The sequence below is a fragment of the Strix uralensis genome, chromosome 11, assembly GCF_047716275.1.
Source record: "Strix uralensis isolate ZFMK-TIS-50842 chromosome 11, bStrUra1, whole genome shotgun sequence".
Taxonomy (NCBI): Eukaryota; Metazoa; Chordata; class Aves; order Strigiformes; family Strigidae; genus Strix; species Strix uralensis.
The window spans coordinates 25,627,963-25,649,608 of NC_133982.1; the positions used below are offsets into that span (position 1 = coordinate 25,627,963).

General features: G+C 41.2%; 1 protein-coding gene across 1 annotated transcript in view; it reads left to right on the forward strand.

The window, feature by feature from the left end:
• Positions 1-8,204, forward strand: part of MYZAP (myocardial zonula adherens protein) — a 65,341-nt gene extending 57,137 nt beyond the window's left edge. The window contains exons 13-15 of the mRNA XM_074879987.1: positions 2,717-3,412; positions 4,083-4,305; positions 5,222-8,204. Coding sequence (XP_074736088.1) covers positions 2,717-3,412; positions 4,083-4,305; positions 5,222-5,359 — 1,057 coding nt within the window. The 3' untranslated portion in view covers positions 5,360-8,204. The remainder of the gene's footprint in view (positions 1-2,716; positions 3,413-4,082; positions 4,306-5,221) is intronic.
• The last annotated feature ends 13,442 nt before the right edge of the window (positions 8,205-21,646 follow it).

Genomic DNA, 21,646 nt, shown 5'->3' on the forward strand with positions numbered 1-21,646 from the left:
TACTATCTAGAGTGCATTGTGTCTAGATGCTGCCCATCTCTCCATAAACAAGAATATATTGTTCATTATCCTGGAACTGTGTGTTACTTGTAAACAGACTATGGTGTTCCAAAACTTAACACTCCTGAACTGTAAAGATGAAGAATATTCCCTCCCAATGACCCTGGACAAATACAGACTTGGTGAATAGTATTCCAGGGGAGGTTACAGGATGATCAGTGATTCCCAGCAGTCATGTTATTAGGACTTTATTCTCTTCATTTTTTGCTCTGTTTTTCTGTGCTTCTGCAGTTTAGCACGTAAGCTGAAAGCCGCTGTAAATACCAGCATTACTTTTCTGTACAGGTAGTAACAGCAGTTGAGCTGAGATGAACCATTATCATGGAAGTGCAGAGCACTGGTCTAATGAGATTGTTCCTTCTAGACTCTCAGGTCCATCCAGGCAGAAGCAGTGCTCTGTTTCCATGCCCAGCCTGCCCACTTTCCCCAATCTGCACAGGGGAAGGAGGCTAAAAAGCAAGATGAAGTGTTCCTTATTGCAAGATGCACGAATGTTACATAGGTGGCATAACTTGAGGCTGCAATACAGAGGCAGCAGTTCAGAGAATTTGGGTCCTTTAACAGTGGGTGATCTCCTGGTGAGAAACACTCAGTGATGTCCTCTTCCCTGAAGTCTCAGGGAAGACTCCCTGAGGGACTTTCCACAGGAGACAACCCAGGTTGTGCATAACAGACAGCAAAATGGTCTCTTCAACTAGTCACTTCACGTGGCTTTTCTCACCCTGATCATGGTATTTTTTTCCATGGGTAGCTGCCTACTTGATTAATCTCATTTCCCCTGGCCCTCAGCCTTCCCATTCACCAGCCAGCTGAGCAAACAAAGGGCCAGGCAGCCATTTTAAAATGCTTCCTCCTCCAGTCCCTCCGGGGCAGGCCCTCTGTTCATCCTGTTCATAAAACAACTGTTTTAACAATCTCTGAGAAATGTGCCTCTTTACTATTACTTGGATCAAGAAACCTCCACTGGGATCAACTTTAAAAGGCTGACATCTGCCACCTGGGAACTACCATTCAGCTAATGACCTTATTACTACTAGATGGGAGTGGATTTACTAAAGTTCATAGCACTGTATCAGTTAGGAAAGTTTGGGGTAGGCAGGCAACGTTATACCACAGTCTGAATTTCCATAGTCAGTCTCTGTATCATACATAAACATGTTAAAAAATAAATGCCATGTAAAGAAAACTTTACCCATCTGAAAAGTAAACCTTGAGTCCTAAATAGGACTTGATACTCTGCTAAAAGCTACTCAAACACATGGAAACGGCATGGCTTTTGTCAATGAAAATGCAAAAAAATTAATATAAGACACATTTAAGCTTTTGCAGCTTTTTGAGTATACCAGGAGTGCAGAGTTCAGGAACAGCAAACTGCCTCAGCATTCCCCAACTTCTCACACCCGAGCTACTGTGAAATGTGTTTCTTGAATCCTAAGTCAATTTCTAAAATCAGGATTTTGTGACACAAGGCCTGACGCTGGCCGGAGCGCTGCGGTCAAAGTGCCACAGCCCTGAACCCCCCGCGGGGAGGCCGCGTCTGTTCCTCGCCGCCTACACAGCCACTGCTGGGGCGGCCAGAAAACCAATGTCTGACGTTATTTTAGGCTTGTGTGAATGTATCAAACGAGTCCCTAGGCTCCCCTGCCCGTCCCCGCGCCCGTTCCCCTCCGTTACTCGAGGGGGCGGCTCCCTTCCCGTGGAGAGGGGTAGGCCCTTCGCCTCGCGCCGCGGCCGTGGCGGCTTGGCGTTCCGGCTAAGTCTGGCCCTGCCGCGCTGCCGTCGCTTCCGGTAAGATGGCGGCCTCCGCGGAGCTGCGGAAGCGCCGCTGGCGCGGGGCCTGGGCGGCTGCCCCGGTGACAGGCGGCGCGGGGCGGCATGGCAGCGGCGGGCGGGGGGGCCAGCCTGCGGGGCCGGAGCCTCGCCGAGCTGCGGGAGATGCTGACGCGGCAGGAGCGGCTGCTGGCGGACCGGTGAGGAGAGGCGGAGCGCGGGCGTCGGGAAGCGGGTCAGGTCTCCTGTCGGCGCGAAGGTGGCAGAGGATAAACCTCTTCTTCTCGTTTAACTCCTTTCGGGGGCCCATGAAGCTTCCTGGACGTCGCAGGGGCTTCCAGGTTTTGCCGCAGCAGCGGCGCTCTCTGGAGCCGCGGGGCTGCCGCCCCTCAGCGCTTCCCCGTGGGCCCTGTCCGCGCCCGGCCTTGCTGTAGCTTCTCTGCTGCTGCGTTAGGCCGTGGGACCGCGCAACGCCTTCCTCTGCGGGCTGTCGAGGTCACAGCCGGGGATGTCCTTCAAATTACACCCACAGATGGGCATTCCCAGAGACAACTGAATGCTTTTTTCTGTGAATACGGACAGAAAAATCTGTGTACTCCACTTTGCAGAAAATACTAAATGATATTTGCACACTGCGCTTGTTAGAGCAGCAGTTATGTCTCTGAACAGAAAAAAATGTAATAGTTGCTTTATCACAGTATACATCTGAGGCTGTGAGTGCTTTGCATCTTACCACTTGTCAGAAATCTAGTATGTAAATAAGGAACTTACTGTTGGAATAAGAAACCTGCCACACTAACTAACTATTTTAATAAAACAGTTCTGTATCTCAGATTGAAATAAGATTGTTTATACCCTGTCAAATAATTTAATTTTTTTGTCTTAGGAAATTCGTTGCTAGGCTTCCAGATAAGGGTAAGAAGATATCAGATTTTGCTGAAAAGCTGAAGCTTGCTATTTTACAAGAGGAAGAATTAGCAAGGACAGCTGAGCTGTTATCTGCTGTCAGGTTGAAGTTTCAGGTGAAACAGGAGGAGATGAATACAAGCAAACAGCGAGTTATCCTGAATGAGGACATGCTAAACTGTGAAGATTCTTCAGTCTTCAATGAAAACTCTAATATTAAAGAAGTTTCTGAGATTTCTTGCCAGCAGCAGGAGGCAGAATCTATTGAGCAAGATGCCACAAATACAGCTCTGGAAAATCAAAGGACTCGGAGGAAAAATGATAAAGTAAAGACTGTTACAAAAGAACAGAATCTGTTTTGTGAAGTCATCTCCAAGTCAGCTGTGAGCAGTCATCTGAAAAATGATCAGCAGGTATCTCGGAGCAATACTGAGAATGGTACAGAAACTACAGGTACTTTGGACAACAATAAAGATGTGTTGGTTGACGCCTTTCAGAAAGTTACGATTGTAGATGGCGATAATGGTGAAGAAGTATTGGAAAAAGAGCAGAATGTGGCTAAACATAAGGGCAGTATCTTTGGAAGCGTGCACCCCAAGACACCACATTATATTGAAGTTCTGGAGTCTAGAGCCAAGAACCCAGTTGTAAAAAAAAGCAAATTTAAAACAAATGTGTAAGTATTATAGAAGGGAAAAACCTTTTGTGAAATAATTGACTGGTATAAAATTGAAAGTGGTAAAGAACAAGCATGGTGGATTTATTTTCCTGTGATGATGAAAGAGATTTAAAGTCATACAACATGCAAGGTTAATATGTTGGCTCTTTAGCATTAAGTGCCACAGAATCTCAGTGTAGAGCAGTGGTCTAATTCCACTCATTTGAAACAATTGTCATGAATCTTCATAGAGTTTTACAGCTTAAGCTACAAAACTATTAAGCAATTGGCAAAACTTTCTTGTGGATCAGATCTAGAACTTGTAGAACTTTAATAGAAGGTAACGTGTTGCTTTTCCTGCACCTCTAGAGAAATTACAATTCGCGTTGTCTGTACCGGTAGCAGTAGCAGTTTATGCTTTGTGTGACTCCCAAAGCGTTGCTGTTGCGTGCTTGCTAATTAATTGGCATATGGCTTTTGTTCACTATCAGGAGTAACTTGTGATATTGTCTCTCTGTAGAGAAATCTTTGTAGTTTTTCTGAGTGCTGCTTATTTTTTATTTGTTTTATGGTGTCATAACACTTCATATTTCTTTTCAGATTTTGCTTGTTGAAAATAACAAATTTTGGAACTGGAGTTGTTAAAATTTGTGCTGCAAATTTGGGTCACAACTTTTATCTCTTCCAGATTATCAGGAGACGAAAGTGGATCATCGCATGGTTCCTCATCCAGTCAATCACCTGGGGGATTTGGTTCTCCAATTACTGCTGAAGAAAGACGACTTAGAGATAAGAAACATTTGAATGACATCACAGCAGCTCGGCTGCCACCACTTCACCATTCCCCTGCTAAGCTGTTGTCCATAGAGGAATCCATAGCCATTCAGATACAGCAAAAAGAAGCTTATGAGGTACGAATTTACAGTTTGGTCTGAAAAGTATTATATAATTGGGATCACTCCTAAAAAAGAAAGCATGAAGGGGTCTTTTCATACTGATGAATTTGATGGTGAAATTAAGATGGGCAGACTTTGAGGAAAGACACTTTTTCTTGTATTTGATTCTTTTAATGATATAATAACGTATTAATCCTTTCTGAAACTGTTATTCCTGCATTAAACAAAATCTAGTGTTATTCTTTATGCGTTGATATTCTAACCTCATTGCACTCACTTCATCACTGACTAGAAATTTAAATGTGTACCTTGCCTGTTAGTCCTTAAAGAGGTTTTGGCCCTTGCATAAATGAAGGCCTAGCCATATTTGTTATTCTTAAAACATGCAAGTGTCTGCATTTGCCTTTATATATGCTGTGCCTGAAGAATCTGAGTTCTGAGGTTCTTGAAATTCTGTTGTAATGGATTTTGATTTTCCAGGTAGTGCCAAGCTAATGTTTAAATTAGATGCTAACACAAATGTGTTTGTTGCTGCTTATTGTTTTAAAAGCACTTGCTAATTTAGTCATCTTGACGCTTTAAGGGAAGTAATTTATTTGGAAAATGGAGACATCTCTTGCTGGTGTTGCTGAATGACAAGTATTGCTATTGCTGCGTGGTTACTGTGCACATGTCGAGTGATTTTGTTCTGTTAAAGCGGACATTAGTGTATCACAGGTGAGGACTGACACGTGGGGAATTTCAACTCTTGTGAAAAGGTCTTCAAATTTTAGTAGCACAGTTATGTGTAAGTGTGAAAAGAAACCCACTCTGGAATTACTGATATTATTATGTCAAGTTCATACTTTAGTTTTTTCAGGACCAGGATAAAAATGACAAATGAACACTTTTTCTAACTTGTGTCTTTTCTTTTTTTTTACCTTTTATATAGGAAATGCAAGCCAAGCTGGCAGCACAGAAGCTTGCAGAGAGATTGAATATAAAAATGCTCAGGTTTGAACCAGAGGGGGAGGCCTCAATGCAATACAGAGAAGTGAGAGATGAAGATTATTTTTCAGCAGAGGACTGAATTCAAGAAGGGATGTCTGAGGAGGAGCCACATAACGGATCTTTATGCAGTACTTCTTAAAACGCAAACCTGGATTTGAGAATGCTTGATCTAGTCATTTTTTTCTTAAAATTTTAACATTACAGCTATGGGAAGGGTTCAATATAAACCTTGTAAACATAAGTGTTATTAAGTGGTAACCCCGGTGTGATTTGGGAACTGCTTTTTGAGCACTTGGGGCAGTTAATTCTTATGGAATGCCCCATAGTTTTCAGCTACATCACAGTGAGCTCTTCAATACGCTTTTGTAGGCTATGATGAGTCATCTACAAGAAAAGGTTTCTTCTGCACAGAAACATGATTGCAAAGGGCATCAGCACACATGTCCATAAAGTAAGCTAAGGTGCCCGTGAACTGCTCGCAGGTATGAAAGCTTTTGTATAGATGTGAGATACTTCTTTTATCTATTTAAGATTATCTTGCTTTTACCATATGGTGAAAATACGTGTCCAGATTGCTACAATAAATACATGATAGTTGGACTGTAAGTTAGCTTCTTATCACATGAGAACTTGTTTCTGTGCCAGCACCTTAAAATAACACTTTCTGCCCTTATGTTGTAAATAGGTAAGAATTTCGAGTTATTTTGTAACTCAAATTCTGTTTGGGCTTTAAGGGACTCTGCTGTTTCATTTTTGTTTATTACTGCAAAGCACATCAAGAGATCAAGTTATTCTGAAGACTTTAATATTTTTATTAAAGATCTTGGTGTTTTTCCATACTTTTGTACACTGCTTTCATACTTTGGAATACTATTTTTTCATGGTCTGATACTGTAAATTAAGAGATCCACCCTCCGGTTTTCTTGGAGAAAATGTTCTGTGTATTTTGAAGTTTTAGCTGTTCTTTGAAGATAAAAAAATCTTCCTTACAATAACATTTTCTGCCTTTTAATACGAATTTTGAAAGATAAGGAACATACCTGAGTCTTTCACAATGATATATTCCACTGTTGACTAGGATATTCCAAGCCTAGTATGAGTTCAGTTCTGAAAAACAAACCTGAGAGATCCCTTGCATAGTCTGGCAGCACCTGCTTTCCAAGACGCTGCAGCAGCCGTGTGTGCAGGGCAGCAGTGTGTGCACAGCTCTCCCTGGATGTGTATGTATTCCTGTAGAAATGGTGTCTCTGGAAACCAAGGGTGCTCCAGATATGAGTCATTCAAAAAGCTCCACGATACCTACCATCTAGAAATGGGGTATGAAAGTCTCTGCCACTTCTTGAGTGCATACAGCACTTTACTAGCAGGCAGTAACTGTCCCAGATGCTCCCTGAGCTCTCCCAGGCAGGGCCTGTGGCACAGTCCATACCCTGGCAGTGCAGTTTGATGTGGAACTGCTGCTAAGCCAATATGTGGTATTTTTTGACTAGGTCATGTTGCTCATCTGTGGTGCCTCTTTTCCTGTACCATTTCATCTCACAGGTTTCTTGTTCTTGTTTCATTGGCTTCTCACCAGCTGTCTGCTCTTCCCTTTTCCTTATAAGACTTATTTCCTGTCACTAAAGCAAGTTCATATTCTGCATCTCTGCACCACCCATTCCCTTTCATGTGACATATTGCTGCATTTAACTTCTGCCATGTCATGCATGCTCCTGCCATTGCTATCTTCTATTGCTTTCTGTAACTCCCATCTAAATACCAGCAGTGCATCAGCTGTGCACCCTGGCACCTTCTACATACTTTAGTCACTTGAATATCTTGCAGTGACCTGAACGTCTTTGTGGTTTTGTCACAGCTGTGAGAGCCTCCTGCTGAGGCTTTCCTTCCTTATTTCTGATTTTGGTTTCAGACTGTGCAGGTATTTGCTACTTCCAGGCCTTATAGCGTCTTTACCACCTTTTCCTGTTTTTTTTTCTCTTTTCTGTGCTCTTGCTTCATCCTCCCAGCTTCTCACCATCACGTCTTTGTCAGCGTTATTTTTTGGCACGTTTTCAGTCGTTCACATTTGTCCCTCAGCATTGATGTTGATGACCCATCTGATCCTCAGTTGTATGTATTTCTGCCCTCAGCATCTTCCTGCAGTGTGTGGCTCTGACTCCACAGGCCAGTGGAATGCTCTTGTGGATGCAGTTCATCTCTCAAATCACTGTTGTCTATGCTGCCACCTGCTCATCCAGCTGGGTCCTGGCATCAGTCCTCCCATTATTTTGGTCTGTTGTACTGCATAAGGACAACAGGCCCCAGAAGTGTATTGGCTTTCCCTTTGCTGTTGCATGAAGCACAAGTTACCACTTGCAGCCTGTTTGCATCTCCTCCCCCTTGCTAATATCATCATCCTTGTCCCTGTACTGACTGTGCTGTCACACGTTTTTACTGTGTGTGGTTCTTCCATGCTGGCTTTTTTGTGCTAAAAGTCCTTGTGGAAGAGTGCGCTGCATGAATACAAAACCAAGCTTAAGGTATGAATTTTAAGTTAATGCTAAAGGGTTTGTACCACTGCAAAACCTGGAAGTTTTCATAGGGGGTTATTGGTCCTAGGTTCTGAGCACAGGTATGTACTTTGAATTAAGATTTTGTGAGTGATGAGAAAGCAAAGAGTCCCATGTTAAGGAGGATGTGCAGTCCAGATGTTTGTAAAAGGTTAGAGAATAAGAGGATGAATCATGGAATGGTTTAGTCATACTGAATTAAGTTTCTGATCGACTATGGTATTGCTGTTGTGTATTTCACTGTTCTCCAGTTCCAGAACATTTCAAAATGTACACAGAATTGAGGAGCTTGCTCTAATTTTGGGGAGTGGATTGTTTTATTGGAGTGGGCTGTTAACCCAGTAGAAAATAAAGAATTGGTAATATGTTTCTGAAGTTCCTCATGTGCATAATGCTTTGTTTTGACCATGTAAAGTTTGCAGCCAAATTTTAGGGAAAACCAGAACCTTTTGCTTCAGTGTTCCACAAGGGAAGCACTGGAGACGGAGTTAAGAGACAATTACTGTATAGAGAAAGAAAACTTTTGGGAATGCAAATGGATGAGAAAAGATCTGTACGACCTAAAGCTGGACAGTTGTGCAGGTCTGAAAGATGGCACAGAGACAGATCTTAAATGGTGTGCTGCAAGTCTAAGAGCTATAGAGCATGTGAGGCAGGTATCTGTGCAGCACCAGCTGTAGTCCCTTGATTTTCTCACTGTTAGGAGTAGCTGATCTCCAAACTGCACAGAATAAAAGCACTATAATAGAGCTTCTGTTCACAGCTGTAACATTTCTTGAGGGAGAGAACATGCAATCTGGTATGCCAGCTGTGGTGATAACATGATCTAGAGGATTTAGCAGCCTAAAAGTTAATGTTATTTGGGAAATAACATTTGAAAGAACAAGGACCTAAATGCTGCCATACTTAATTATTTTGAGGGACTATAAGAGTAACTAAGGGTAGAAAAGATGCATAAGCTTTTCCTGATTTTTAGAGTTAGACCTAGCTGACAGGTCAGCAGTTCTGTTAGTAGAACTGTAGCCGTTCTTGCAGGCTTGTGGACTGCTTCTAAGGGCCATGCGATTAAAAAAAGGTCTGTAACAGTAAGCTGCAAGTTCCCATGTGGAGGAAATGGGGCCTGCAATTTGAGAGAATTTGAAAACCATGGCTCTGTGCGGTGGATTCTGAACCTGCCACAGGGATGCAGTACCAGGAGTCAGGGAAAAGAATATCCAGATGCTACAGAATGATGAATTGAAACTTCATCGGGAAGCCATGGCAGAAGCTGGTCATGCTCCATGACAGCCCCAGGCAGTAGTTTGGGCGTTTCTGTATGGAACTTGCAGATAATTCCCGTATTGCAGACACACCACAAGCTGGCAGCCTTTAACAGTCTCATGGAGGAGGTAGGACCTGACTAGCCTGAGTTGTAGGTGGAGATCTGGCTGGCTGGTTGTTTTGTGCAGGTCCCTTACAGAGTCAGTCTCCTGGATCCAGGAGGCTGACTGTAATCTCAGTTGTGTACCATGCTGGGTTTGGCCGGTGAAAATGATCTGTAGTGGGACCCCATTCAGAACATTTTTGGCCTCGTTTGAGTGGCATCTGGCTCATCCTCTGCCTTTAGCGCCTGCAAGGAGTATCCGTGGGCCAGGGGAATTGCAATGAATTCTTGGCCTTTTATATCAAATGAATGGCATAAAGGGGACAGGGTATGGGAGTCCTGTGTAGGAAGAAGCTGTGCCCTACTCTGTAGACTCTGCTGATGGAAGAGGTGGCTTTTCTCTGCTTTGCCAACCTTGCTTATTTTTCAGAGCGGTATAAGAAGGAAGTGTAATTTTTCAAAAGTGTTTTGTAAGGACAAATTTTTCAGGGAGTAGGTCTTGCATGGTGTGGTCTTGTTCCAGGGAGGTGCGAACTGAACTGTATTTTTCCTGAGTTTTGTGGTTCATGTTTTGTTGCGAGTCTACTGCTCTTATGGTGGTATGCGTGGAGATCACCACTGAGATTTCCTGGTTTCCTAATGTTTGTTTTTAGGTTGTGAACTCCCACGTTCTGGGAGGGAAAGGGAAGTAGAAAAGACAGCTGTGTGAAAACAACATTTATTTTGCTGTGGTATTTTTTTCTTTTTCAGTAAGCTAACGATTGTGTTTTCTTCTCATACTTCTGCAGTGCTGTGTCACTGCTGACATCATGGCAGGCAAATGTTAGCTGACTGTAGTCCAAACATTTTACATTCACATTGACTTTCCGTGGGATATGAGTGCTTAACTCCATTTGACTCCTTTGTAAATACTGTAATTATTATTCTATATGTATGCAAAGCTTTAGAGGCATTTAGTCATCTCTTGTTTAAAGCAACTGTTTTGATCATTTGGTTATTAAGATTTTATTAAATTGGCCCTTGATTTGGTGAAGCATGAAAGCATGTATTGAAGTCAAAGCTTGATTCCTCTAGGAACGTTTATGTGCAAGTGCTCTGTTGAACTGGGACATTGGCTCTGTGTTTTGTTTAATCTCTTTGTGCAAGGGAATTTGTGAATAAGAGTTGTGAACCAATTACTGAATGTGAGGAGATGACACAAATGAGCACAGTGAAATGTGTGTGGGAAGCAAATTGATTTTCAGCTTGCTAGAGTCATTGAACTAAGTATTTCATTTTTAATCATCTAAGTAAATGTGTCCTCCAGCAGTAAGTATAAGAGAGGTTTCTTGACAGAGAAATTTGTAAGAGTTTGTACTGACACCCTCATTGCTTTTCTTTCAGATTTGATATTGGGGACCATAATTGCATCATGCATGAATCTCCACTGAAGTCATGGGGGAGATAAGAGGGGCCATAATGCTTAATGAACATACTCATACTTCCTCCCTCTATCCACACAGCTGGTATTAATGTAGTTGCTTATTAGATCAAGGCAGTGATATAATGTGGCAAGTAGTTGCAGTCCAAGGTTTGGCTGAGTCTCTCAAGCTGAGCACTTGATAGGACATACTCTTTGTACACTTCTCCTGAATAGAAATTTCAGTTGCAAAATTTCTGTCCATGTTTTTCTTCTTTTGTTGTTTGTTTGTTTGATTTTTCTAAAAAAAAAAAAAAAGTTTTCTCAATTGTTACTTGATGCTGGTAACATATACATTTAATTTACTCAGAGATTAGTCAGACAGTGGTGGGAGTACTGTAGCTCTGGTTATAACAGCACGTGGTCTCCCGCATCCATCTCTGAATTGAAGCTATCACCTGCACTGCCCTCCCAGTGCATGCATGGAGGCTGCATGCAACTTGGGCTGCAATGAGCCCAAATTCTGTGACAAAACTTGTGATTCTTCAAGAAGCTATGGGATTTTTTTTACTGCACACACAGAATCACAACTGAATCTGGAGGTGCAGTGACACCATTTGTAGAAGATCTCAGTAAGGGAGAATGACTCTCAGCAAGGCTGAACGCTTAGCTGTTAGGGCTTTTTCTGGTAGGTGGATAAACCTTCCCAAACTGACAATGTCAGGAGAGAAGCAAATTATATAATCAATGAGATTTACATTTCCAAGTCATTTAGACCATTACCCATTGAAGTTGCAAGGTGTCTGTCTCTTGCTGATCAATTAGAACTAGAATAGGTAACATTCCTCACCAAGAGGGGAACCCAGTGTTAGTACCTGGGTACTAACATGAGAACATGAAGTGGCATTGACACTATTTTCTTCAGCCATTTTATATCTCTACTTCCATTTATATTGAATTAGCATTGATTTTCTTATGTTTTCTTACAAATCTTTAAAAATAAATCTTCCAGAATTTTTCTACAAACCAAATGAACCAAGTGGCTTTGGGCAACAGATATAGATATATATATATATATAAAAAAAAAGAGCTGTGTTAGCAACTATTTGCATTTGAATGTAGGACATCTTCAGAGACTGTGTGATAAGCTCTTTCTGTTTAAGTCACTGTTATGAGTGGCCTGTGTTGTCTCCTAGTTACTATAAAAGTCTCGATGTAATTGTGGTTTCCAGAGTTACAGATCCATCAATTCCATTTGTAATTATGTGTGAAATTACTTTGTCATTGGCTTTCCTCCTGCTTTTTCCTGAAGGGGGAAAAAAAACCCAACACAGATTCACAAAATCTTTATTATATGTGATAATATTTTCTTTACTGACCCAAGTTATTTCATATTGGTTAGAAGTGCTTATTCCCTGGTTTCACTTGTATTTCTTTGAGCTGCTTTAAATTGGCATTGTACTGATTGTAGTGCTGCTTAAATGATAGCTGATGATAAATATTATCCTTGTGCAGACATTGGGCATCATCATGTGTCATGTCTGCAGACCAGTTTTTTGCCTGCACGGCAGATTTTTGTGGCTGTGAGCCAGGAATTTTAATGAAAGAAAACATCAAAGATGCAGAAGAAATGAGAATATTAGTCAAGGAAGATACACAGTGATGCTCTCTGATAACCTCTGGTAATTGACATTAGAACTATGTGGGAGCAACTTAAATAAACATCTGGACACTGAGTTTAGACATTTCCAGTGACAAAACCCAGACAGATCTTCTGGACTTGCAATAATAAATATTTCAGCGCAGTCCACATGAATCAACTTAGAATTCTGTTTTCAATTATTCTAGTTTTATAAATATATCATAGTTAATTATTCAGGGATAGAATTTCTTTTGAAGATTAAGGAATTTGATGTTTGCTTCATTCACATAAAGTTCCATTTTTTATTTATATCAAATTTACTCCTGTTTGTACAAAACAATAGTGCAAGCTTGCCAAGAGCCATTAAAACAGAATGCAACTGAACTTTTCCTGGGGTGGAATGGCCTTTTCTGAAAATCCTGGCAGTGTACTGTAATTCATTCCAGCTATGGTAACCACTTAAATTGTCCTGAAAAGAAAATTATAAATAATAATTTTTAAAAGTTATTCTCAATATTTTAAAAGATTCTTTCCTTATATTTTTTTTCGTAATGTGATAGCGCTAAGAATGTGGTATGCCTTACAGACAGTGAAGAGATGTTTATACGTACCAAACTACTTAAAAGAGGTAGCAATGAAGCTACAAGACTGAAAGAAACACTGGTTGAAATCCACATCTGATCCTGCTATTACAACTGTGATGAGGGAATGGCTAGTAAAAGCGTGCTCAGTTTTTGTGCAACTTTTGTATTCCTTAGAAAAGCCTCTAGTGTGGGCTGTAATTGCCAAATCACTTTTTTCAGAAGGAATTAATCATGTCTCTGAGTTTGAAGAGTTATTTACACACTATATTAAAATGACTACATTTGTGCTTATTTTAAAATTATTTTTATTTTGAGGTGATCTCTGTCTTTGTTGCCAGGGGCCCTGGACAAGCTGAGGGATTCTTCTGAAGAGTATTCAGGCTTTAGTAATCTTCATTGCCGCTTTCAGTTTAATTTATGCTTCCTCACAGCCCAGGCTGTCAACATCAGCACATGTTCCTACAGTTTCCTACCTTGGCTGTTACTAGCAGGAGCATTAGTGTAAGCTGGCTGCCAATGTTGTTGAGCCACTGGTTGAGTTATGCTATACCAACAGGTTAAGAAAGTTTCAGGGAACTGCTGTGTTAGCCGGACCTACAGGTCATCATCCCTTTCAGAGGTGGAATTGTGTTTGAGTACAATTCAGAAAGTCCCTTATATGCTAGCTGTCAAAATTGTTGTGTCCCAAGTCAGGCTGGGGTTCATGTGGCAGTTCAGGTTAGAAGGGGCCTCAGGAGTGCTCTTGTCCAACCTCCTGCACGAAGCAAGGTCAGCTCTGAGGCCAGGTGAGGTCGCTCAGGGCTTTAATCTAGTCTGGTATTGAAAACCTCCGAGGATGGAGACTATACAACCTCTCAGGGTATGTATGTATGACCGTCGTCCTGGCAGGGGGGTGGAAGGTTTTCTTTAAACCCAGTCTGAACCACTCTTGTTTCAGCTTATGCCTGGCTCTGCCTATTGATGACCTTGTAGGTACTGGAGGGCTGCTGTTCAATCCCCTTGAAGTCTCCCCTTCTCCAGACTGAACAAGTACACCACTGGCTCATGCAGCTTGCTTTTTACCAAGACCCTCAGGGCCTTTTCAGCAGGGGAGCTTGTGATTTCTGGACAAATCATAGGTGAGCACATTAGGAAGCTGCAGGCTGAAAAGAGTATTGTATTATTCAGTTCTGTCACAGCTCTCCCAGAAGAATAAAATATGTTTTCTGCTTTCATGTTTTGGAAAAAAAAAAAACCTAGCCTGGTTATCCTGATCTTGAGCCTATCTAAAACTTCAAGGTTAATTAAAAAAAGACAATTTGTGCTTTGTAACCCTTTCTGTGTACTATAAAAATGATGGATAAGGAAGCACAGTGAAAGCTATAAATCAGTCTTGAGTCTGATAATCTAATAAGAGCATCTCTTCAGCAGTTTTACCCCTTGCTCATTGATCTATAACTTGGTAATTAATTTCCCCTAGTTTTAACCTTGTATTTATTAGAACACCTAATTCCTTATTGCTAAAACTATGCACTGGAAATTTGTAGTGTTATAGTTCAGACAGTGTAATCTATTCATTGTTATAGGAACACAGAGGAGGAAGACAAGTTATTTAGACATTTATTACTCAGAGAGATGCATTTGAGGAAAGAGAATAAAGCTGAATGGATAAAGCAAAGAAGAAAATGTAGATTGTGACTATTAAGCAAAAGCTTTTGTAACAGAGGACTTACCTGTTGAATGATCCCCTATGGGAGAGTGTTAGGTTCCCATCTGCAGGTGTTTAAAACTCCACTGGACAAAGTACTGACTGCAGAGACCAGGTTCACTGTGCTGAGTGGGTGAACGGGTAGTCAGGATGTGCTGCTCTTGTTCTCTGTGCTGCCCCATGCCATAACTGCAGCACACCCTCCTCTAACAGGGCAGCTACTGTTTCCTGTTCTATTTGTGTTTAAAACCTGAGGATCTGGTTTGGCTACCTTAACTCCCATGGAATTTAATGGAAATTGCTCATCAGATCTTGAATCTGAAATACATTGACAGGTCTGGTTTCCTCTTCCAGTTTTGTTTTCTGATCTTCCTGAAAGGATGGGACAATCTGAGTAACTGCCTTACTTATCAGCTGTGCCCTGATCCAACACTGATTACTTTTTCTCAAGAATGAAAAATGCTGATAGAAAACAGTAATAAAATTAACTTAAAATTATTTGTAGCAGATGTAAATTCTCTTTATGTGTTCTTTTTGTGCTTTGTGTAAAGGGAAAAGAGCTCGAGCTGTATGCCTTGACCCCTCCTTTGACTCAAACTGCCATGCAGTAGAGAGAGGAAGTGAACTTTATAGGTTTGTACTTAGTGGCTGTTGAGACACTTGACATATGTACATTTAAAATGTTAAGTCATTCCTCTGGGTATTTTATTTCCTAAATTATTATAAAGTTTTGTAGAGATCCAAAGATAACAAACCTTTAAGTACATACATTACAAGCTGATTTTTGTACTTGTGTGCCACATACCTACATTATATGCAGAGAAAATTTCAAAAACAAAAAAAAGAGCAAGATGTAGAAAAATGTTAATCAAGTAAATATTTCATTAGATGGTAAAGCTACAATTTGCTACTTTATAAATAGCACTTTGTTTTAAAAAAACAAACAAAACCCCCTGAAAACGCCCAACCAAAAAACCAACCTATCAAGCAGCATGTATTGTTCTTAGGATATCGGAATCCTCCTGCAACACAGAGTACAGGTCAAGTATATTACCCAGATGTTCAGAGGAGCTCTGTTCTGTATCTTACAAGTAGTTGCTGAGGGTTATCAATTGTGTTTGGCTTTTAGCATAAAGAGAATCAGCAAAGCACCATTTCAGATTTCACCCATTATGCCTGTCTTACGAGGTATCACTCTCCTTCCACAGCAAAGGGGCTCTGCCTCTTTCTTTGTGCTGGAGAGATCAGACTGTGCTTTTACTGGTGGATTGAGGATTTGTGGGAGACTGTCACTGAACTGCACATTTCCTACCTTTTAAAAACTGGGAGATGAGAGATAAAGTTTCATAGGTCTGGAGGGAGCAGCAGTTTGTGTTTCAGCCTGTGTCATATCTGTCTAACCTGTGTATGTGGTCCGTAATTCTCTGCCACAGCTTAGGAGGCAAGTGCTCCAGAGAACGTGATGTGCTCTCTTTTGCGTGTTGGCGCATAAGAAAGGATAACTCCAAAATATTTGGAGGCTCTAAGATTCAGTGATGTAGAGATCAGAATGAAATGCTTTTTCCAGACATGTGCCAGGATCGGGTGCATGACACTTATCCTTAAACCTAGCCTGTACTTAACACTTAGATGTTCCCTGCTAAATTGATGTCTAAATGGCTTTACTGGTGGGAGTAGAGGAGACATGAGAGTCGGATTACACTTTATCGTGGAACTTGATATGAAATCAATACTTCGTTGCCTGGATGTTGCGGTGAGATGGATGTCAGTGGTAGTAATATAAGAGGATGTTTGTAGGAGTGCTGTATGTCACAGGGCTGCCCTGGATCAGATCACATTTAAATACATTATACATGGGCTTTGATCAAGGACCACCTGGCCGTGTCTAGCCAGTAGAGAACCAGGAGACTTACTGAAGGACAAACTCTCCACTTTACAGCCTGCCACTGCAGCAGGATGTTTTTCCAGGTTATGGTTTTACTGTTAGTAATACTGGTGCTGTATAGTACAGGATCACCCAACAGTGCTAATTCAACCAGGACACTATGTGAATACCCAACTTATTCCTGTTGTCTGTTTAGCCAGAGCAGCCAATGTGCTGGTTATGCTGCTTTCATGATTTTATGCCAGCTGTGTCAGGACAGGCAATATTCAATCTGGCGCACAGCCTCCTAGGAGTAGGATGTTTTTCAGAACAGCTGGAGCAAATGTCAAACTCTTGGGGTCAGTCTGAACCAGTTTAGCCATTTGTTTCACCTGCCCAGTAGTGTTTTGTTTGTGGTCAGGACTAGGTGCTTAAAACCAGGCTTGCCATCTGATTGAGCCATGACCTCAGTAAAATCCCAGTTTGTGCTGGCGAGTTGATGTCCCCTGTGATCACCCTGTTCACCGCTGCAGAGCTGAGCTGTGCCTTACAGGCATTTTGTGATTTTTGTCGTTGTGCCAATGGTTCAGGGTTGCTATAGTAATTTTAAACCCTAAGGTAGAGAGAAACCATTTTTATTTTTTTTCCTCCACAAAAATGGCCTTGTTTGGAACTTGCTTTAGGGTTTGAAAATTGCAACAAGTTTTTTGTATAATTAGTGAGCGCATTCCTGGTGTAACACCATTAGAGGCATCAGCATGGCACCAGGCAGCACCCCAGAGAGCTGGCTGGCTTGTCAGGGCACTGGAGGCAATATAGCCTCATTAGTGCTGAGCTCTGCCTGGGTTAATGAAGCCTTGCTAATGAATGACAGTGTGCTAGGTAGTGTACCCTCGTGTCAGTAGAGTAACCAACCAAGATACATTTTGAATATTCTTTAAGAGGGTTTTCAAATGTATTTTGATATTTTTACTGAAAATTACAGGTGCCTGACACTACTACCGTTTCTATTGCTTGAAGAATGTAGCCGACCTGTTGGCAACTTTTGGGTAACAGCTTAATACCAACATTAAAACATTTTTTCTGTGGATTTATGATGTTCTGTCAAGCTAGGCTATCTGACATAATCATGTAATTAAATATCTCTTTCATGGTACTTCAATTAAATATCAGATCTCCTTAGGGAGTTTAAGAAGAAGGGAAACACAGAAAGCAAGAATAACTCCCTGCAAGTCACCCCCCAAGCCAGGGGCTGGGGTTCCGGGGAAAATCCTGGCCTCAAGTACTGGCCCAGGGATTTTGTTTGTGAGGGGGCAGGAAAACCCGGGGTCCTGGAAATCAGAATGGCGGCCGAGCTGCACCGCGGGTTCTGGGTTGCTCAGGCGAGGAGGGGCTGCCGCTCGCCGCTGCGTGCAGCAGGCTGAGGGCAGTGACCCCCGGGCTCTGTGGGTGCAGGGGCACAGGCCCTGCGGCCCGGCCCTGGGAGGGCGGCCCGGCGGCCATGGCGGTTGCACGGCAAGGCGGGATAGCATGGCCTCCCCTGTGCTGCAGGAAAGGCTCTGTGAGAGCTGAGGGAAAACTTTAAATGGGCCATAGCCTGAAGATATTATACTCTCCCTGGCTGACAGCCTCGGTCTGGAGACCAGCCAGGGAGGACGAGAATGGGGCCCTTGGGGTCCGAAGATATTAACAAAATAAATAACTCCGACCGCAGCGCCCCCTTCCACTCCCCTCAGCACATTCCGCGGAGGAGCCCTCAGCACCCTTCCTCTCCCGCTGCCTCCTGAGGTAAATCAGACGCACCGCGTCTGCTTTGTATTATTAAAAGAGGGAAATGAAAAAAAACAATGTAAACACTCTTACAATTGCTGCGGAAACTGGATATAACCAGGTTATTCAAAGGGAAGAAATTAAGCCATCCGTATATGCCAAGTTTGCCTTCACATCTGTTAATTGTAAGGGGATGATTTTAAAAAAAGACAGGTCATGGTTTAGGGCCTGGTTCAGCAAAGCCTGTAAATGTGTACTTCACAAAAACAGGCTTAAATCTACCCCTTTTCAATGAAGCCCTCACACATGCTGGTGCTCATGGAAATAAAACATGTTTTTCAGGCCTGTGCTGCGGGAGGGGAGCCAGCCTCCACATCAGGGCTGGAGCTCGACAGACTCTGTCCTGTGAAGCTGTGAGGGCACCCCAGGTCCGCCCTTAGCCAAGAAATTATTATTGTAGTTGTCAGTGTTATCCTGTCGGCATTATACGGTAAGAAGAAATGAGCACTGTTTTAAAAACTTTAAAGAACAGAAAATGTCACTGTTGCTACTACTATTACGATTGTATTGTTTTATTATTGTTATTACATTGCTCATAGATCATCCACAACATCATGTTTCTGAGTTCAGCACAGTCATTTTAACATCAAATAGTTAGTCTTTTACCTCAGAAAAATCTTTATTTTAGTTTAGCATGTATGCAGGTTTAAACTTAAAGACAAGTCTTGTTCGGCTCTGCATGCTCAAGTGAATGCAAGTTGGTGGCATATTTCATAGAGCCATGATCTACTTCTTACTGAAATGCTGATTTCAGTAAGAAAATTAAAAAATCAAAATCTTGGTTTTTGACTTTAAAATATCATCCCATAAGAAACACAGTGTTGTCATTGCCCATTATTTTATTATGAGCTTTAAAATATTCGATAGGGGTTTTCTGGGGTTTTGGTTTTTTTGTTTGTTTGTTTGTTTTTAACACACTATCACCTGAATCTGCCATATGTGAAAAGTTTGGCTTCATTTGTGTAAGGTGATTTTCTATGCCTGAAATCTGGAAACATCAGGTCTAGAGGTAAAATATTTCTTAATTCTGTCAATTCACAAGAATCCAATCTTTCCAATGTTTACAAATAAATAAATAAGTAAATCAGCAAATCCCCATGATTTTCTGTTCGGAAGCTGGCTTAATTTTTATCGTTTGGAATTGTCAATACTGAAAATAACTAGAGCAGAGGATGAAAGCATGTTCTGTGCCTGCTCAAATAAACTCTCAAGATATTTAGGTTTTCGAAGTGGTCATTTCATTTTAGACAATAAGCTATTTTTAGTAAATATTACTTTCATTAAGTTGTTCAGATGTTTTTCTAACAGAAGTTTTTTTGTAAACTTTCTTTGTCAGTAGAATAATAATTAAAATGTAAATAAATGAATACACAATAACGGGAAAACCTTGCATGCTTTCTCTGCAACAGAACAAAATGGTTTAAATAACAGACCATAAAAAATAGTCTTTAATGCGTTGTTGAACTGTTACTGTTAAAGCTCTAAATTCTAAGATAGAAGGCCGTTATCAAGTTATGACACAATCCTCCTTTCTACCATCTTTAAATGTACATATTTTATAAGTAAGTTTACATACATATATGGCATTTGGAAGCATTTGGACAAAATGCATTAATGTCATCTTTCATGAGCTTTTGTACGTCTTGCCTTGCTTAGGTACTTAGGGAGCATGAGCATTTTCGAAGATATCTGTGACATCTGTTCTTAATATTCTAACATCTTTCTTCCATGTACATTTGATAGACAACATACTTTTGGCAGTCTTTGTTATTAGAATTGCCAAAATGTTGATATTAATTTGAGTGCCTTGGTTTTCAGTGAATGCAAGCCAGAATGAGCCTTTTCAGAGACTCATCTTTGGAACCAAGTTATTTCTAGAAAGCCAAATGTTTCAACATTCTTTTTAGGTAATCAGAGATAGATTTATAATAGAATAAGGAAACGATTTCTATTCAGGAACAGTTGTTCAGATATATCTGCTCCCTCATCTTTATTTCTGATCTGTGTAGTTTTAAATATAACACTCTGTTGGAACTCCATCCAAGTACCAGGCTGTGGGATTTTGCTTTGCTATATACTTAACCCTCCTAAATGCCCATTTAAAGTGCATTGATATAAGTGTATAAATGGCATTTCATCATGAGATTTTCTGAGACTTAGATGTTACAGTGTTGAGCACTGTGCTGTGCAGTTTTTAGAAGTCTGAGCATGGAGTAAAAGGCATGAGTTAAGCAACATGTGAGAAGCCCTCTCTGAAAGATCTGTGCAAAGTCCAGATCACACCAGAAAGCAAAAAGAGAGCCACTAAGGAAGTCTTCCAGGTACTCTGGATTTGCAGTCTGACAGGAGGAAAGGTTCCTAGGTATTTCTTTTCAGAAGCTAGGTGTCTGTCATTTCTCTGCAATCACACCACCCAATGATTAGGTGACTATAGAATTCAGCTGGAATTAAATCCCTTTATTGCAGAGAGCCTATTCCCTTCAAGTCTGTTTCTTGTATGTCTCTGAAGAATTCATTAGCCACAGGCTTGCAAACCATTCTGTATTGGTGTAAGCTTATCTCCTCTGGGGAAGCTGTTATCCAGTTTAGTAAGCCTCAGGGAGAGGGAGAACGTGGCCTGGGTTTCTAACCTCTCTGGCACATGGAAGGGAAAGATTAGGTTCCAGTCGCTCTTTGAAGGATTATTGTGGTGGACAAGTCCTATAACCCACCTTTTCCTACTCCAGAAACAAAGATGAGGCTGCAACTGCTTTTTCTGAGGAGGCCAGGGTGAGCAATGAGAATATATACTGGATTACACATGAGTGATGACTGCCTGATTCCTGATGGACCCTGGTGTGAGAAGTAAGTGCCGAGTTGTATAGCCCTCCCAAGATTGTGGCATGTCAGAATGCATGTAGAAGCCAAGCTTTAGGTACCAAGAAAACGTGAAGGTGATAACTGGAGCACAGATGGAAATGAGGTACCTTCAGTTAGAGAACAATTGGGAGAGGGTTTTCAACACTGCACTGCAGTTTCTAATCTATGTGTGATACTCAAAGCAGAACGTAAGTGGGAGCTGAGTGTGTATCAGCTTTATCCACTGGATCTACTCATGTAAAAAAAAGCTGGGGTTTAGCCCTGTGTGACCAAGAATGACTACTGGGGATATTTCATACATCAGATACATGAGCCAAAGATCTCATCTTATGTTTATATCCATTTCAGAATCTGCAGAAACAAATGTGAAAAGCCCTTGCAGACACTGAAATCCTGTCCCTTTCAAGGTAAGAGAGGCATTTCATAACAACTTCATCACAGATCAAATCTTGTAATGTGATATTTAATTTCGACTGCGGATGCTTCTCTTATTACAAAAAGCAAATTAATTAAGCTGCTTTATTGATAGCGTTGCCCTATGTTACAAATATTTATTGGCCAAATTAGGTTTTATTTATAATCTTGTAAA